The sequence below is a fragment of the Clytia hemisphaerica genome, unplaced genomic scaffold, assembly GCF_902728285.1.
Source record: "Clytia hemisphaerica strain Z4C2 unplaced genomic scaffold, Clytia hemisphaerica genome assembly, whole genome shotgun sequence".
In the NCBI taxonomy this organism is placed as follows: Eukaryota; Metazoa; Cnidaria; class Hydrozoa; order Leptothecata; family Clytiidae; genus Clytia; species Clytia hemisphaerica.
In genome coordinates, this window is record NW_027103282.1 from 726,989 (window position 1) to 744,843 (window position 17,855).

Sequence of the window (17,855 nt, forward strand, 5' to 3'; positions counted from 1 at the left end):
GCGCCCTATTCGTTAACACAATCACACAACTTTGTTGTCATCCCCAGTCCTTTTAGACGAACGCGGTGCCTACGATTTTGAGATTGCATATTCGTCAGATTGTATGTTTTCACCCATCCCTTTAGAGCTTCAGCGTGGTGGGCAGAAAACAACCCCAATCTGATCTCAGGTTAGCCTGAATGGAATTCTCCAGTTTGCTTTCACAGGTTGTATTCCATAGAAAGCCCAACCGAGACACTCACGGTAGGCTAAATATGGCCAGATTTTCCAAATTTTACACCCTTTAGAGTGCACTTATTCTCAATTTTGCTCATTTCCATCCATACAGTGCACTTTGGGAAGCTTGGAAAAAAGGGCCGCACGTACGATAGGTCGTTTACCTTGAGAGTGCCCCCCCCGTAGATCTATGCTTATGTGTATTGGAACATGGCTACCCGTGTAATATGTTCTATTTTACTATCAAACATTTTTAGTTAATAAGTGTATTCACACGCTGTACTGTTTGGTTGGTACAGAAAGAAAAACGAGCTAGAATCCGTAGAATGCTAAGCAACCCCAGCCCTGACCCGAAAATTGGAGCTGCTTATAAAAAACAATGTGTATTGCATCAAGAGTGAACAAAAAAGAGATTGTAAATAATGTTTTACTAGATTCTGTATTTAAGCAAATTAGATCCATGCAAAAGAAAGAAGAGGCTTTAAGTATCTATATCGAGCTTAGCCTGGATATCCAGCCCGTAAACTTTTTTCTTGATTTTGATATTTCTTATGTTTACGGTCTGGTTTACCTAGATCGTCTGCATTCTCATTTGAGGGGGGAGGGGGGTTTGTACTTTTACGGTATAACGGGATTGGCCCTTTTTTAGTACGGTATTACGGGATTTGACGAAAAAAAAGACGGGAAAACGGTATTTTAAAATCAGACGGTGACGGTATTTGGCCTTATTTTTTGTCATTATGCCGGTATTCGAACCTGTACAAACCGGTGTGACGATGTTATTATTTTTTTCAATTTTCGGGATTCTGGGATTCAGCAAAAATTTTGACGGGAAAACGGTATTTCGAACCCCTACAACCCCCCCCATCTGAGGATGATTATGCGGATATTCTGATTGGTTGGTCCAAGCGAATCAGAGATCTGAATGGTGTGGCGCGCGTATAAGAAATTTATGCGAGCCGACTTATCTGGTACTCGATGTAGAAATTTTCTTCCGACACGCTAAAGCTCTGAAGGTCGGGAAAATTTTAACATCTGGAACCTTTGGGTTACCATTTTGAAAATTTTCCGTAAGGTTTCAGGTAGCAGAGATTTTCATGCTAAATTCAGTCGGGTGCAACCGATAGTCAAGCAAAAAGTGTAAGGACAGCTAGACACGACTGTGATGCGGTACATCAAACGATGACTACTATAGGTCTCCGATGGGATATTGGCCCGCTCCTTCAGAGCTTTAGCGTGGGCGGCCGCCAATACACAATCGGAATATCAGATAACGAGCCGACTTGAAGTGTTCGGGTTTGCCTAAGTATTTGGATGGACCGCGCGGGCGATCAGCAAGGCGCGTACGCTGCTTTGCAAATCTCCCTGATTTTTCTTTTTCGAAGCAAATAACAATAGAATACCTAATTATCTCCCTTGGATATCTGTATCTGTATCTGTAGCGTCGTCCACTCTGTTGGTTAAAACAAGCATCCACTGGTGATGCAGGACTTTTCCGATTCCTTTATTTTTCCTTTATTCTTGTTCCTTTCTCTGTTCTATTTTTCCATCTATAAATTTATTTACTTTTCTTATCTTTTTTAAATCATGAGTCTCTCTGACCCACTCAGCTTCCAGGTCTTCATTGTTTAGGCATGTGAATAGGTGTTCCGTTGTTTCTTTCTCACCACATTCACATCTTCTTCCTTTACCGAAATTATTACCAATATCCACCATTTCTAACCTCCTTCTTATTGTCCAATCCCATTTCCTTGATGTATTCCTTTCTCTCAAATTGTTGGCCAATTTGGTGTCTGGTTTTCCTCTTTCCTTTCTGATTTTCTTCCCATTCTATCTCAATTCCTTCCTTCATTTTCAACTTGATCATCTTTTTCCATGCCTCTGTTGTCATCTCTCCTGCCTGATCAATCTCTACACCCATCTTTCTAGCTATTTCTTCTGTTTTATGATACCAATTGTCTCTCCTTTCCGAATTTTTCTGGCCTTGTATCACAATTTTCCCCAATCTATTCTGCCGTTTTACAGCCAAAGGAGGTAAGTTACAAATTTTCAAAAAAATTTTTTTTCACAAAACCCCATTTTTTCAAGTGCTCTTTCCAGCTACAGACATATTGAAAAAAAATTTTCATTGGAAAGTGCTGATTTTAACATGGTAATTAGAGGTATGTTACGGTATGTTTTCTTTACATATTTAGAAGAATATATGTATGATGATGATTAAAATAATATTTGATGATGTAAAAGGACATCGTTCGATTTTACGTTAAAAAATGTTTGTTAAAAAAGGTAAAGTTACAATTCTAAGGCTTATTTTAATGCTATAAATTGTATAAAGGAGGTATATCACAATATTTTAAGATTGAATTAAGCAAATCATTTCAAATTAAGTGAAAAAAAATTAGGGTCATTTTGAACAAAAAAAAAAACAAGACGACTTGAAGTCGAAAATTTCGCCTAGAATTTGAACTACATGGGGAAAAACAAGAAGTAGATGAAGCTAATCTGAAATCTACTTTACATCGAGCCTTGATGAAACAATTTTACAACAAGAACAACAAGGCTTAAAATCGCTAAAAAAATAAGACTAATTTAAGAAAAATTGTTGTTTAATTTTTAAAAACTCTCATAAAGTATATGCTTATAAAAAATAGATATGCTCTTATTGCACGCCATCCCTTGTTTACTTTGTAAGAACTAATTACCGAAAGGTATATCACAATCTATCAAGAGTTATTGATTTGATTCTTATAAAGTAAATGCTTATAAGAAAAATAAATATGCTCATATTGTGCGCCGTCCCTTGTTTACTTTGTAAGAACGAATTACTGAAAGGTATATCACCGTCTATCAAAAGTTATTGATTTGATTCTTATAAAGTATATGCTTATAAGAAAAATAAATATGCTCATATTGTGCGCCGTAACTTGTTTACTTTGTAAGAACTAATTACCGAAAGGTATGTCACCGTCTATCAAGAGTTATTGATTTGATTCTTATAAAGTAAATGCTTATAAGAAAAATAAATATGCTCATATTGTGCCCCATCCCTTGTTTACTTTGTAAGAACTAATTACCGAAAGGTATATCACCGTCTATCAAGAGTTATTGATTTGATTCTTATAAAGTATATGCTTATAAGAAAATAAAGAAAAATCAAAACTGTGAAGCTAAAGGCACAAAGATATAATGACGTAATCCAAAGAAAACCTGCGAAGATCTTCCGTGGTTATACGAGCGTGTAATTTGTAAATTGATTTTAGTGAGTTCGTCCACCGTATCAAGTACTTTCGTTTTCTAAATTTTCTTCCGATATCGCCGCCGCCGCACCATGCCTATTTTATTTCGCTAAGGCGAAATTAAAAAAAGAATCTTGTAGCGTTTTTAGATCTTCTAAAACTAACCAAAATGCGTTTCGTTAAATAACTCAAAATTTTGAAAAAAAAGAAAATGTAACTTACCTCTTTTGGCTGTAATAAAACGGTAGTATTGTCATCCGATTTCATCATGCTTTCATACAACATTAGTCTTTGGTACTGTACTCTTTGCCTCATTGGCCATATCCCTACTTCTTTTATAATACCCCAGTATGGTGTTGTGGGGGGGGGAGTCTCAGGATGGCTTTTAGAATCGCTCCTTGTAGTTTTTCAAGTCTTTGCAAACTCTTTTCTTCAATATTTGTCCAGCACTCAAGATTGTGTGTAAGTGTTGGCACCACTGTTTTTTCATAAATCAATAGTCTTGCTTCTGTCGACATTGCTCCAAGTTGATCTTCCCTCGCAATCCTCATGACTTCGGTGGTAAATACATTCTTTTTCTTTTCTAGCTCTTCTATTAGTCTTTCTACTTTTCCGCTCTCTGGCAACCAGTTTCCCAGGTAGTTGTATTCACTTGTCTTCTCAACCTTTCCTTTTCTCAATTTTATTACTGGCTCTTGGTCTGAATCTTTGCCAGTTTTCACTACTGAAGTCTATTTTCTCGAGGGTCTGATGAGGGCAGGTGTTAAAAGTGGAAGAAGCGAAATGTTCTAGAATCCACTTTTTCATCTTGTCATTGTTCTCAGGCACGCAATCGAACGGTAACTCTTTGGGCATTTCTGGAACGGGTGTGCGAGTACGAGCAGGAGCAACTCTTTTCCTTGATGGAATCGATATCAACGGTGCTCGTGGTGTGACCAACTTGATCGATCGATGACAACGGTTTAAGGGAAGGAAAGTCTCTTGGAACTATACCCAGTTCCATCATGTTCTCCAGCGAAAGGTAGAATCCCTGTGCCTGCCGACTGATATAAACCATAGTGGAGCAGGACTGCTTGGAGCCGTCTGATGCGACACCCTCTAATAGAACGCAAGCAGCTCCTTCAACGGTTATGAGTGACTTGTTTGCAGCCATGAGGTTGATGTTAACGGGAATCAAATCATTTTTCGTGAAGCCAAGTGACTCGAATTCTCTCAGCGACCAAAGACAAGACTGAGCACCGGTATCGGCCAGTGCTGTGATTTTGGTAGGAGCAACGTTAGGGCATCTTTTACTGAACTGTTTATAATCAGATGACAGAACAGATAATAAGAGTTCTACCCTAGGGTGATTTTTGAACTTCGACTTCCGCCACTGGCCCTTGGTAAATATACTGTGAGGTGAAGCAATTGCATTTTGGTCGGCAACAGAAGTAGGATCTGATCTCGCAGTGGTGATTCCTGATACTTGACTAAACATGGTACCAACACCGGCAGTATTTGATGCGTCTGGCTTGGCCGGCGGATTGGAATTGGTTTTATCTTGGCGACGTTGGATACGGTAACATTCGATGCAGAGCTTGTGAGGTTTCTTATTGCGACCATTTCGACCTTCACTGAAACGCAGGAATGGCTTCTGGCATCCAGGGCAAGGAACAGGAATGTCGGTCTGAGGTGTTTCGACTTGTTTCGACCTGTTGCGACGATAGGAAGAGGATGATACACTCCCAACTGGCAGGGGAAGCGCATCGCGTGCCATCTCCTTGCTTTCAACAAGTGCGATAATGTCATTGATAGGTGTATCTAGTATGTCTTTCACACCTGTATCTCTCGACGAATATCAGAATCTACAATACCCGCTATCAAAATATCTCTAATAATAGAATCCGTGAAATCAACAGTGTTATTGCACGTACATTTCGTCTTATAATTACAAGTCACTGCCTTTCCTCTGACACGAGAGGCAAATATACGAAATTGTTCATCACGCTGTTAAGTCATGTTCATCAGCTCGGTCCTGGTGACACAAGTGGCAACAGCAACAACGGCAAGTGATCTCATTAGCGCCAAAAGTTCATTAGTGGGACGATTCATAATTCCCGGATTCGAGCGAAGAAGACTATCTCCAAATGCCTGGCTGGCACATTGGAACAGTTGAGTCGAGCAATCATTTGGGTCAAGACCCGATCCATTCACAAATGCATCCCAGCGGTGAATAAATAAGTTCCAATCCTCCTGGTTGAGGCCGCTATCCACTTTGGGCCGATCCAACTTTGGTCCAGGGGTGACAGGTGTGTGACCACCCATATGAATCGTGCTGTGTGCAGAAAGAAGGGTGCATGCGACATTCTCTGATGATCCCGCTGGTGTCTTGTAGTTACAACCAGGGATTGGACATTGCAATTCATCCATTAGAATAAGATTAACATGAAGAATGTCTTATTCATATGTTTATTTATAGTAACTATGAATGTTAATCTAAAGAATAAGAGAAAGATATATACATGACATAAAATCCTATAACTACCATGTAGCTTGTTTTACCTTTGTCAATGTTAAACGTGAATTTCTTTTCTTCTTCCATGAGTCGTAGTTTATGACCAGCTTACTCTACTACCGTTCTCCTCCCTGCCATAGCAATGTCATCAACATATATGAGACTATTCACTTCAGTATTTGGAGCAACTGTCATTCCTGTTGGTTCTCCTAATTCAGTTATTTTTGACGTACTGCTGCAGCATAGTATAGGGCCAAAAATTGTCCCTTGCTTCACTACTTTCTCTATGTTGAATGTCTCTGTATCTCCACATGGCGTTCTAACTTTCATCTGTGCATTCCTATTCATTGTGTACAGCAGCATGGCTTCTCTTTCTTGTAGACCATTTTCAACAATGTCACTGACACAATCCTCCATCCACAATTTGTCGAAGCACTTCTCAGCATCTGCAAACAGAACGTATGTATTTCTCTTCAGCTGTCTATTCATATCCATGACCGCCATCAGGGCTAGCCAATTGTCCTTTGTTGATCTTCCTTTAACTCCTTCATTTTGGTGTTTATCAATTTTGATGTCTTTGGTGACTTTCTGGAGTAGGACTTTTTCAAATACAGTACCTTTCCCACTACACTCGTCAAAAAGATCCCTCTTCTGTTTTTCATCAGTGATTTCTTTCCCTTGTTTTTGTAGATGCTCTTCACAACAACACATTCCCACTGTTTTGGTATACATTGTTCTTTTACCACCATATTGAATATCTTCGTTAGTGCTTCAACCATGTCTTGTCCTCCTGCTTTGACCATCTCATTTGTCCATCCTTCTTCATCTCCTGCCTTTCTATTCTTTAGTTTCCGGACAATCCCCATAACCTCTTTTGTTTCGATTTTGATTGGTGATTGGTTCGTTGCACATTTTTCAATTTCTTCTATCTTTCTCTTTCTGTTTACTTTGAGTTCAGCTTCCCTCTCCTCTTTCGTTTCGCCCTCTCTTTTTATGAATAACTTTTCATAAAACTCTCGGTATATCTCTTTAATTCTTTTCGTATCTGATGTTAGTCTGCCTTGGTCATCTTCCATTTGCATTATGGGTTCTTTTTTTCTGGGGTCAATTTTCCTTCTAAACTCCCAGAAGCTTTCTTCTTTCATCCCTCCTCCATTTTTTCTTAGTTGCTCGATTGTTTTTGCTATTTTCTTTGCTAATCTCTGTTTTTGATCAGTTGCAATATATTTGTTCAGTTGTTTCTTTCTAATCCTGTAATGTGGTGTCGTTGGATTTCTCCTCAGTCGTCTTTTGTTCCTCATTAGATTTCTGACTGTCCTGCTGTTGTTCCTTTTATTCTTTATTGTAGTCATACACTTTTCTTTGATTGTTATCACCTCCTTATTCCATGCATCATATACATTTTGTAAGCTCCCGTCTCCAATTAGTCTTGATAGTCTTTTATTATCAATCATCTCTGCGAATCTCTTATAGCCTTCTTTAGTAATGCATATTCTCTTCTCCCTGGTTTTTACACTATTACTCCATTTTATCTTACAAATCATAGCAGTGTGATCTGTGGGTGTTTAACCACGCATCCAAATAAAAATAACAATAATGGTAGGGAAGAAGTGCGAAGATCAAAACATGGGAATTTTTAGATGTTCTGGTTGTTTTCTTTTCAATTACTTGAATATATTCTTGTTTTAATCTTCTTAATGACAGGTATATCTTTATTTTGCTTCAAGCCTTCTTTTTTGTTTACCAATTTTGTATTGCTGTTTTGGGTTGGATTTTGAAAAAAAAATTCTCCAAAATTGCAAAAATCACTTTGCACTTTCTGTCTAACAGACTTTCCACCACACTGTCTATTCATGATATTCATTTTTTCCGGGGGTTCTTGCTTGGAAAACATTGGGGAACGCATTTGTTTTGCCACCAATAATGGCGGCCAAATGTTTTGATTCGGAGTGTCAATCAACGAAAAGATTACATAAGATTACATCATGAATATCATGAATATTTTATGGTCAAGGCTGCCATTCTAAATTGATTTATCACTGCTGGGGTACCATCTTGAAATTATTCATGTCATTATGTGCATGTATTTATTTGCAGCCATGGGATTTATGCAGGAAAATCTGTCAACAGGGGTTCACCTGATTTCTAGGTGAACCAAGCTCTATAATTTTAGAACTTTGTCTGGCTGAGGTAAAACTTATTTTTTCTAAAATTTTGAGCTTGGATATCCAGGCTATATTGAGCTATGAACGAACTTCTAATTCCTTCTAGATTCGAAGATATAATGGTTTAAAGTTCTTAAAGTTAAAGTCAATTAAGTCAATTTACTAAAAAGAACCTTTCAGAAAGATGCACTATAAAACTGCTGATAAATAAACATGCTTTTTTGAGCTAATTGAATAAATGAATTCCCTTTGTTTTATTTTCAACATTATTGTTTGCGAACCGTAGTGTAAAAAGTAAATAACTGGTGTTCTTATTATGATAAAAGTTTTTTTTCTTTCATTGCATATATCTTATCTTTATGTATTTGTTTATATTTCAATTCTATAAATAATTAAACAACTTAGGTTCCCACTTAGGTTCCCCCATCCCACTTTTCCGATATTCATTTAGGTTCCCACTTAGGTTCCCCCATCCCATTTTTCGGGTATTCATTTAGGTTCCCACTTAGGTTCCCCCATCCCACTTTTCGGGGATTCATTTAGGTTCCCACTTAGGTTCCCTCATCCCACTTTTCCGGTATTCATTTAGGTTCCCACTTAGGTTCCCTCATCCCACTTTTCCGGTATTCATTTAGGTTCCCACTTAGGTTTCCCCATCCCACTTTTCCGGTATTTATTTAGGTTCCCACTTAGGTCCCCCCATCCCACTTTTCTAGGTTCCCACTTAGGTTCCCGGGTTCCCCCCATCCAACTTATCCGGTATGCCTTTGCTTTGTACTTATATGAGGCGAAGAAAATATTTAATATTTAAATATTTATTAAATATTAAATATTTATTCAAATATTCTTTTAGATACACGTTTTTTTTTTATAAGAACGTCAAAAAATTTCGAAGCCTTCGGATGTTCTTAGTTTTTCAGATTTGAAGCCTAAAGATGTTCTTAAAATGTTCTTATTTTCAGCATTTTTTGAGCATTTTGATGTAATTTCTTAAGAAAATGCATGTTTTTAAGTCTCCAAAGCCTTAGAATGTTCTTAGAATGTTCTTAAATTTTTGGGCCTCGAAGCCTTATGTTCTTATATAGTTTGTTCTTATAAAAAAAAAACGTGTAACACATTTAAATTCCTCGAAACCAATTTTTTAGAATAGAGATTTCAAACAGGCTAAGGAGAGCCTGGAAGTTCTGGTCTGTAAAGTATCCAAACGGATTAGGTAATCAGTATTAAGTTTTAGGTAGTATATAAGTATTAAGTAGTAGGTATTAGGCGTTTTAGACCTGCCCCTAAAAGAACGACAAATTATGCATGCGTTTTAATGCAGAAGTCTGATTTTTTAACTCTTCGGAATGGGACCTTTCTCTGACTGAATCTTAGACTGGAGTCGTTTATAATGCGTGTAATACTAATAATAATAATAATACGGGATTTAGTTTGTATAAACGACTGGAAGAATCCGGTGTTCCAGCCTTACACGTTTTTTTTTTATAAGAACGTCAAAAATTTTCGAAGCCTTCGGATGTTCTTAGTTTTTTGGATTTGAAGCCTAAAAATGTTCTTAAAATGTTCTTATTTTCAGCATTTTTTGAGCATTTTGATGCAATTTCTTAAGAAAATGTACGTTTTTAAGTCTCCAAAGCCTTAGAATGTTCTTAGAATGTTCTTGAATTTTTGGGTCTCGAAGCCTTATGTTCTTATATAGTTTGTTCTTATAAAAAAAAACGTGTATAGATACAGGGGCTAGCTACGCAGAAACTTGCGTAGCAAGAAAACAATTTATCAAGCACAACAACAAACTCTCAAAACGAAATCAACTCAAATGAAAAACTTTCAATACACAAATCCACACATATTTTTTTTCTCAATAATTATTTTGAGCAGGAAAAAATTATAATTGCAATATTGACACTTTTCTTTTGTTTGGAGTTGTGCACAAAGGTTTCTAGACGACTAAAATTGTTCCATTCATTACTTTTTGCTTTATTTCTACTATGTATAAATTAGTCGTCTAGCTTGCTAGATTAACTGAATCTATGTATTTGATCTAAACAGTTAGCCTAGCCCGTGAGGTCTGTTCACCCGTATTATGTAGTAGTGTCTTTTATAAATATTTTCAAATTTCGCATCCTTTGTATCGGCTCAATAGCACATTGCTAGCGTGCCAAACTCAGAATCAGTGACAAGAGACTTTGGTGGTTCGAGCCGGGGTCCAATCTACAGTTTTGAAAAAGAATGCTAAGTCGCAAGGCGTTTTAAGCATTTAGCTACATTTCACTCTGGTGTTTTCAAGTTAGTCTTTAATTATGAATTGAAAAAGTATTTTTATACGCCCAATGTCAATTTTCAAGAGAAGACTCGAGGTTTGTTTACATCAGATGAAACCCCGTTCTATTTGATTGTTAAAAAAATTCCATGACACAGCATTCGAAAAAGTAGAATAATTGGGCTTTTCACAAATATATATAAAACACTCAAAAACTATCATGTTTTATTTTTTTGTAATTAAATCTTGCATTACCCTGGATATCCAAGCTCAAAATTTTAGAAAAACAAAATTTGCCTCAACATACAAAGTTCTAAAATTATAGAGCTTGGTTTCCCTAGAGAATGAAAGTCCAAAGATTACGCCAGAGTCCGTGAACAATTGCATGCATTATCATTGCCAACCATCAGACATCAGATCATGTTTTCTTAAAAAATGAACTTGCCTCTGTTTTCTTCTTTTTTAGGTTTTCATGTAACAGAAAGCTCTATCTTCACTAGCAAGTGGAGGACTATCCTATTTTTGTTTCAGAATTGCTCCGCACCGTGTAGATCAGTCCTTACGGCTTTAGCGAAGTGAGCGCAAGCAAGCGGACTGCATTCTCATATGAAGAATGCAAATTGCTCTAGGGAGACCAGGCTGTAAACCAGAACATAAAATATTAATCTTGCATCAGCAGTTTCGAAACAAATTAAAACATAAAGCTTGTTATTTTTTATGTAAAATTATTTTTATAAAGAGAAGCACCTCCTAGGGTTAAAGGAAAAAAGGGGCGGCGGCGTTGGACCCCCAAAATGGACCCCCAAAATGGACCCCAAAATTGAACCCTTTGAAAAACGATTTTCAAAGTGTAGAACGTCGTGGTTTAGTGTTCTAATCGTATAATAAGTACAATTAAATTGAAAATGTAAAAGAAAGAAGGCAAAAAGGGTATACTTTCGAAGCTTTACTTTCGAGCCCAGTAGTCCTTGTTGTGCTCTGCGCACGTGCGACCGGTGACGGTGGAGCGATGAAATTTGGCATGTTTCCCCCCTTTGATGTGCTTGACGTCTCAAGAAAGGTTCAAGTCGTGAGACCCACCCAGTCTGGCGCTAGGGGAGGGGGGTCATTTACGGTCCCGTAGCGCCCTTCCGTCAACTTTTCAGGACTTCAGACCTATTTTTTCGGAATCTACACCCGAAAAAACGAATATCAAAACCTGGATGAAAAGTTTAGAGGTGACTCTGACCCGATTTGAACTGGGGACCCCTACTATGTAAACCCGTTGGGTTCCTTATACCACTGGGCCACAAGTCAGTGTAACAGCTTCAGCCTAAAACAGACGTAATTTCGTTTTTCAAAGGGTTCCATTTTGGGGTCCATTTGATGGTCCATTTAGGGGGTCCAACTGTCGTCGCCCGGAAAAAAGAGAGAACGGAGAAAACACTTGGTTTCAAAAAAACATACTATTTGAAATATTTTCTTAATGATGTATTGTGTTTATAAAAAATAAATGATCTGATTTTTCTTAGATCTTTGTTCCCTATCCCTTGACCAAAAACGTTTGTGCATTGCCTTATAAATGAGCCTCTCACTTTTGTTTTCAGCCTCCCGCCTCCCACTTTCGTTTTCAGCCTCCCGCCTCCCGGTTTAGCCTCCCGCTTCCCACTTTCAATTTCAGCCTCCCGGCTCCCGGCTCCCACTTTTCCTGTATGCCCAAATGAAATGGTTTCCTTTTTACTAGCTCGAAAAAAGATCTTGTAATTCAACGTTTAAAGCACTAATTTCGGTTAATAAAGGTGTAAAAAATTTAGATTTTAATTTTGGTTGGGGTTTAAAAAATTGGGTAAAAGTTTTGGTCGGGGATAAAAAAGTCGGGTAAAAGTTTTGGTCGGTTGATAAAATATCGGGGAAAAATTTGTCGGGGGAAAATTTCGTCACCCTCTCAAAATTTTCGTCACTTTCCCCCGACATTTTTTTCCCCGATAATGCACCGGCAGGTCTCAAAAATTGACCCTCTGCCTCCAAAATACATGTCACTGGAATTTGAGCAAAAATTAAACTGAAAAAGATTAGAGGGGGTCCTATTTTCGGTATTCTCAGAGACTGATGACGTCACCCCCCCCCCTCAAGGTTTAACGTTTTAGAAACAATTTAAGAATATTTTAAGACTCGAAATTAGAAAATTACCATTTTACTTTTCGGATATTTCAATGGCCTCACTTGAAAGGGTTTTTCTCTTATTACGAAATGGGAGGGACACAGAGACAATCAACTGAAATCATAATAAAAGAAATGTCAATTTCACCCTCAAGGCAACGATTTATTTATTTTTTCTTCTCCTGCTATAAAATGAAAGTTTCGGGGAGTTTCATAACATCGACCAGAAATTGCAACCACGACCAGCGACCACGACCGGCGACCAAATAAATTTGAGTTATCGAGTTTTTCCTCTTTCTCCAGCGTAGAGTCTTTCTCTTATGATCATAAGCTTGAATAGAGTGTCAATTTCTATCCTTTTGTATTTTTGGCATCAAATTAATTAGTATTAATTACCCATCTACTCTGTTCGTGTGGTTTCGAAGTACAGCATTTAGTTAAAACTAATAAAAATGTAGAAATCTTGATAGAAATAACAGAGTGGCCGGGTATTTTTGTAGATGCCAAATCTGTCCGCAGAATTCTATTGGCTGTTAAACAATTGTTGAAACCACGTGATATTATTGTTTTGATTGGAAGTGCGCGAATCTGATTGGCTAACCTTATCAACGGCTTTTTTAGCACGAAATTCAAACCAAATGTAAACAAATTCAAACCTGGTCAAAAATACCATACTCTCAATGAGTAGCTTTGATGGGATTTTTGCTTATGTGTTGTAAGTTTGAATAGAGAGTATGGATCTCCAGACTAATTAATTAGTTGCAAAATTTGTGCTGGAATTTATTTAGGAAGCTTTATATTTGATCATCAGATCATTATTTTGTCAAAATAAGTCATTGACAATGTAAGGAGAATAGAATAATTGATGAGATTGATATCTCTAAAACTGGCCTTTCCAGCTTTTTCCTACTGACAATTTCTATCTATTCATACTAAAGGCATCTCATTCGGTACAATTAAAATATTTGGTGTAATAAAGTTTACAGGCATCCCACTTAATTACCCTGTCAATATTTTTGTCAAAAAGTGTCACTTTGTCTAGAAAATGACTGGTAACGTCAAAAGTCACTTTTAGTATTCTCTAGCTAGAGTAATTCTCAGCCACGTGCTCAGTGGTTCATTTGAAAGCCACATCAAGACTCGATTTGAATGTTCTCTACGTTGGAGAGAGCAGGTAAACTCGATAGCCCAAATTTATCTGGTCGCCGGTCGTGGTCGCTGGTTGTGGTCGTCATTTCTGGTCGATGTTTAGAAACTCCCAAAGTTTTGTGCGTTTGTTTCATTTGCTTTTTATTATATGTGATGGTGGTGGAGTGACTGGTTTTTGTGGAAAAGTGAATGAATGAACGAATTATAAATTTCTAGATCCTTTTAACCTTTCGTTTTCTGAACCTCTAGTGTTGTTTAATTTAGTGAAAGTACCCGTAATTTCACTTTTGACAAATAATTCTATTTTGAAAACTTTTTCAACTTTTTCACATTCTGAGAAATTTGGAATGTGGAATTAAATTTTTCTCTGAATGCGATCGAGTTTCTTTTTTCGCATTGAAAAGATTAATTTCTTTCTGAACAAAAATTTTTCATCTAATCCAAAAAAAAATTAGTTCATCAATCAGGAAATAAATTTCCAATTCCGTTTTCAATTTTTCAACTTTGAATCTTTTTTAGCTCTTGAGATCTAGATCTTCATTTTTTTCTAATTTCAATTTTTTTACTGTCAGGCAATTACTTTTTTATTTTCTGGTTTACAGAATCACCGACGTTTTTTTTGCAAAAGTAAAATAAAAGTAAAATTCGACTTTAGAAATTTTTTATTTATTTATGCTCTTCCGTCCTTGTACTGAACAGCCATAAAAAGGAAACTTTATAGAAAATTACATTTTATAAAACCAGAAAATAAAAATGATTTCTTGCTGGACAAAAAGTTTTCATTCAAAATTCAAAATTTTTTCGCCATCAATTCGGAAATATTTTCCTCGTTCTGTTTACAAAATTTCAGCTCCAAAGTATTTTTGGTTCCTGAGATATCGAGATTCATTGTTTGTTGAATTTTTTTTACTCCGTGAAAAGTTTGAATTTCATTTTTTTCTTTTAGATGTTTTGAAAATTTTGCGCGAAAATAATTTCAGGAAATTCGAAAAAATTTTCCAACAAAATCCGAACATCGTCAACTCGTTGCGTGGTTATCTCGGTTGGACACTTCTCATGATGGCTGTTTATGAAGATCGTTTCGATGTTTTCGTTCACTTGATGGAATATCCGCAAGATTTTTCTCTCGTGGATGGTTTAGGTCGGAACGTTCTTCATTATGTTGGTTCAGAAGGAATAGTTCGTTATTTGGAAAAGTTTGATCAACAAACAATCAAAATGTTGATCGATGGAAGAGACAGAGATAACGACACACCATTGCATGTTGCAGCAGGTCGCAACAATCATGGCGTCATCAGATGGTTGTTGGCCAAAGGAGCGGATCATGAATTAAAAGATGATGATGGTCGACGCCCTGATGAACATTATGAATGTGATGGTGTTACCAAAGAAATCTTTCGATCGTTTTGTTCGTCTTGGTAAGAAGATTATCCACTTTTTCATGTTTTTTTCACCTTTTAGGATGGAAATATCTATCAGAATTTATTTCCGTGCGATGGTTTGAAAGTTTTTTTGCGATGGTTTGAAACTTTTTTTCAAATGAAATCGAAATGATTTTAATCTTATTTTCATCTTGTTCTTTTAAGTTGAATTAAAAATAAATACTCTCAGCACTCAAAATTTTTACATTGAATAAGTTTGGCTTGCTTCGAAATTATTTTCCTTTGAACGATTTTTTTCAGATTTTCTTTCGATGGTTTTTTGTTCGTTTCGTCGACGCCTTCCATCAAACTTTTCCAAGTAAGTCCATTGTTGTTTTTTTTCCAGAAACCAAATGAATTGTTTCTTGATAAACGGCTATAGTTTTTTTGATTGAATGACTTCTTTTTAAAAAGCTTCAAAGCAGATTTCTGTTTGGATGTAAAATAGACATTTAGTACCCATTTTAATGTGAAATTTACTTGACTTGGAAACGTTTATTTGAACTAACAGTTTTTTTATAAAAGCAAAACGGTTCGAATGTGAAAAAAATTGAGTTATAGCGCCAAAAATTTCATTTTCCCTTTTTCGATACATATAAAATGGCTTTTGTTCTATAGAAAAAAAGTTAAAAAATGGGAATTTTTATTGATTTTTCAGTGCCGTAGCTACCGGGGGGGGCTAGGGGGTGCTTAGCCCCCCCCCCCAATAATTTTTTTAAGAGTAATTTTCTTCATGAAATGGAGTATTTTGCCTTTAAATTTTACCTTTATTCGAATTGTTTTAGTTTAAGTTCTTTGAGTGTGTTTTTAGCCAATTTCAGAGCTCTAGATTTCAAAATTTCCCCCCTCGGGCCAAACCATGGTTGGCCCTCACGGTGTCACCCAACTTATCCCCCCCCTAATATCAAAATACTTCTCACGACACTGTTTTTGTACGTATTCCACATACCCCTGTCTCACTCTCTAGAGGCTTTTTGGAGTATCTAACAAAAAATCGATCCTTTGAGAGAAAAAAAATTAGAATTTTTGTCGAAATTTACTCCATTTTTGTCCAAATTTTTGAAAATCACGACCCTATTGGAGTGGAAATTTCTCTTTGTCTCGATTTACTTTTTAATGGTTTTTGTACCTGGCACCCTTTTTGCCTAAGTACCCCCACCCCGGATTTCACTTTATTTAATTCATTTTTCTAAAATCATGTTTTCGAATCATGGCACCATATTTTAAATCGTTCCTTCCTTTAAAAAGACACATTTAATTTTTTTTTTGTGATCTTGTTTATTTTATTATGATATTGAACCCAACCAACTTTATCTCCAATTAGTATTCTTTCATCATTCTTTCTAGATTTCAACAACAATACGCATGAGAATAGCTCGCATCCGTCACGTTGACGCCGTTACGTTATTACGTTCCTCAAATCTACGTATTCCCTTCACCTTTTTTCAGCGTAAGTCAAATATCACTGTTGTGGAAATCTTTCTTAAGCCCTTAAGGGAGACCCTCTTCTCACAGACCCGGTGGGATTTTCCAAAGTAGCAGACCAAATATCGTTGGAGGTTGATATTCCCATGCTCTTTGGGGATTTGAATTCCATTGTTTTTGAGCCAGAAAATTTGGCGCAGGGATGAAAAAAGTAGCACAATATTTTGCAGTGAGGATTAGTTATCTGATTATTTTCATTAGGGACAAAAATTAGAGTATGATCTTCCACTGGGGACGATATTTTAAAAAGGGTTCTCGGTGGTTATGTGAGAAGGGGGTGCGAAGGGTGGAAAGCCCTCGTTACATCCATACTGAGCTATAAATAAAGAAGTTCTGACAGACTAAACTGTAATTCTGTTCTGGCGAAATTTCGGGCAAATCTCACCGTTGTTACTATTTTTAAGGTATTTTTTTGTGTCCCTGTAACGAACTTTGGTTCCTTTTGACTGAAAACATTTTAATCATTTATCTTCTCGCTGTCTATTTTTTAAGGTTCATATGACTGCACGTTACTGTATCTATGTAGAACTGTTTTGGTACTATCACGTTTACGTCTTATGGTTATCTTCGCGCTTTACGTGAATACAGAAGAGAAAGATCTTTTTTATTTGGAGATCAATTCTTTTTGCTAATGTTGACAATACAGTATTCAAAATTATGCCCAGTTTTTGTATTAGAGCTCGCCTCAACTTTCAAATGTTTAGCAGTAAAAGGGTTTCTAGGAATCTTGGGCGTGGCAATTAAGGAAAGCAACGTACCATATATTAATTTTCAGAGCGCCAAAGTTTTTATGTAGATGTAAATATATTATATAGCTATATTGTACATATCAATATGGTTTTAGGTATTAATTTAATTAAGATAGTTTGATTTTAATTGTATTTGTATATATTAGGTGTTATAAATTATTTTAACTAAATTCATGCTAAATGAGAATTTTTATCACAATATTGAAATAAGCCCTCCTTGCATTTTGTTTTTCAGTATTGTTCTTCTTATCGGGGATGGACTGAAGTTTTCACACTCGTTGATCATTTGAAGTAAAATCTGTCTCAATATAATTTGCAGTGCTGACAAAAAAGCCAATAACTTTTGATAGAATTCAAATAAGATAGCGGTTTTGTACTTGTTGAAAAGACCAACATGAGTGGAATATGATCATGAAAATTATATCAAGACAGACTTTAACAGAGATGATGGGTTCTTTAGAAAAAGTATAGCAAAATTAATATATCACAGGTTAACGACTAACCAAATCAAAATAGAGCTTGTAAGAGCTCCGTCTCGTCC

General features: G+C 36.4%; 1 protein-coding gene across 1 annotated transcript in view; it reads left to right on the top strand.

The window, feature by feature from the left end:
* The window catches only part of LOC136804566 (uncharacterized), a 31,733-nt gene extending 14,248 nt beyond the window's left edge, over positions 1–17,485 (top strand). The window contains exons 6-9 of the mRNA XM_067061166.1: positions 14,606–15,077; positions 15,342–15,399; positions 16,428–16,530; positions 17,058–17,485. Coding sequence (XP_066917267.1) covers positions 14,606–15,077; position 15,342 — 473 coding nt within the window. The 3' untranslated portion in view covers positions 15,343–15,399; positions 16,428–16,530; positions 17,058–17,485. The remainder of the gene's footprint in view (positions 1–14,605; positions 15,078–15,341; positions 15,400–16,427; positions 16,531–17,057) is intronic.
* The last annotated feature ends 370 nt before the right edge of the window (positions 17,486–17,855 follow it).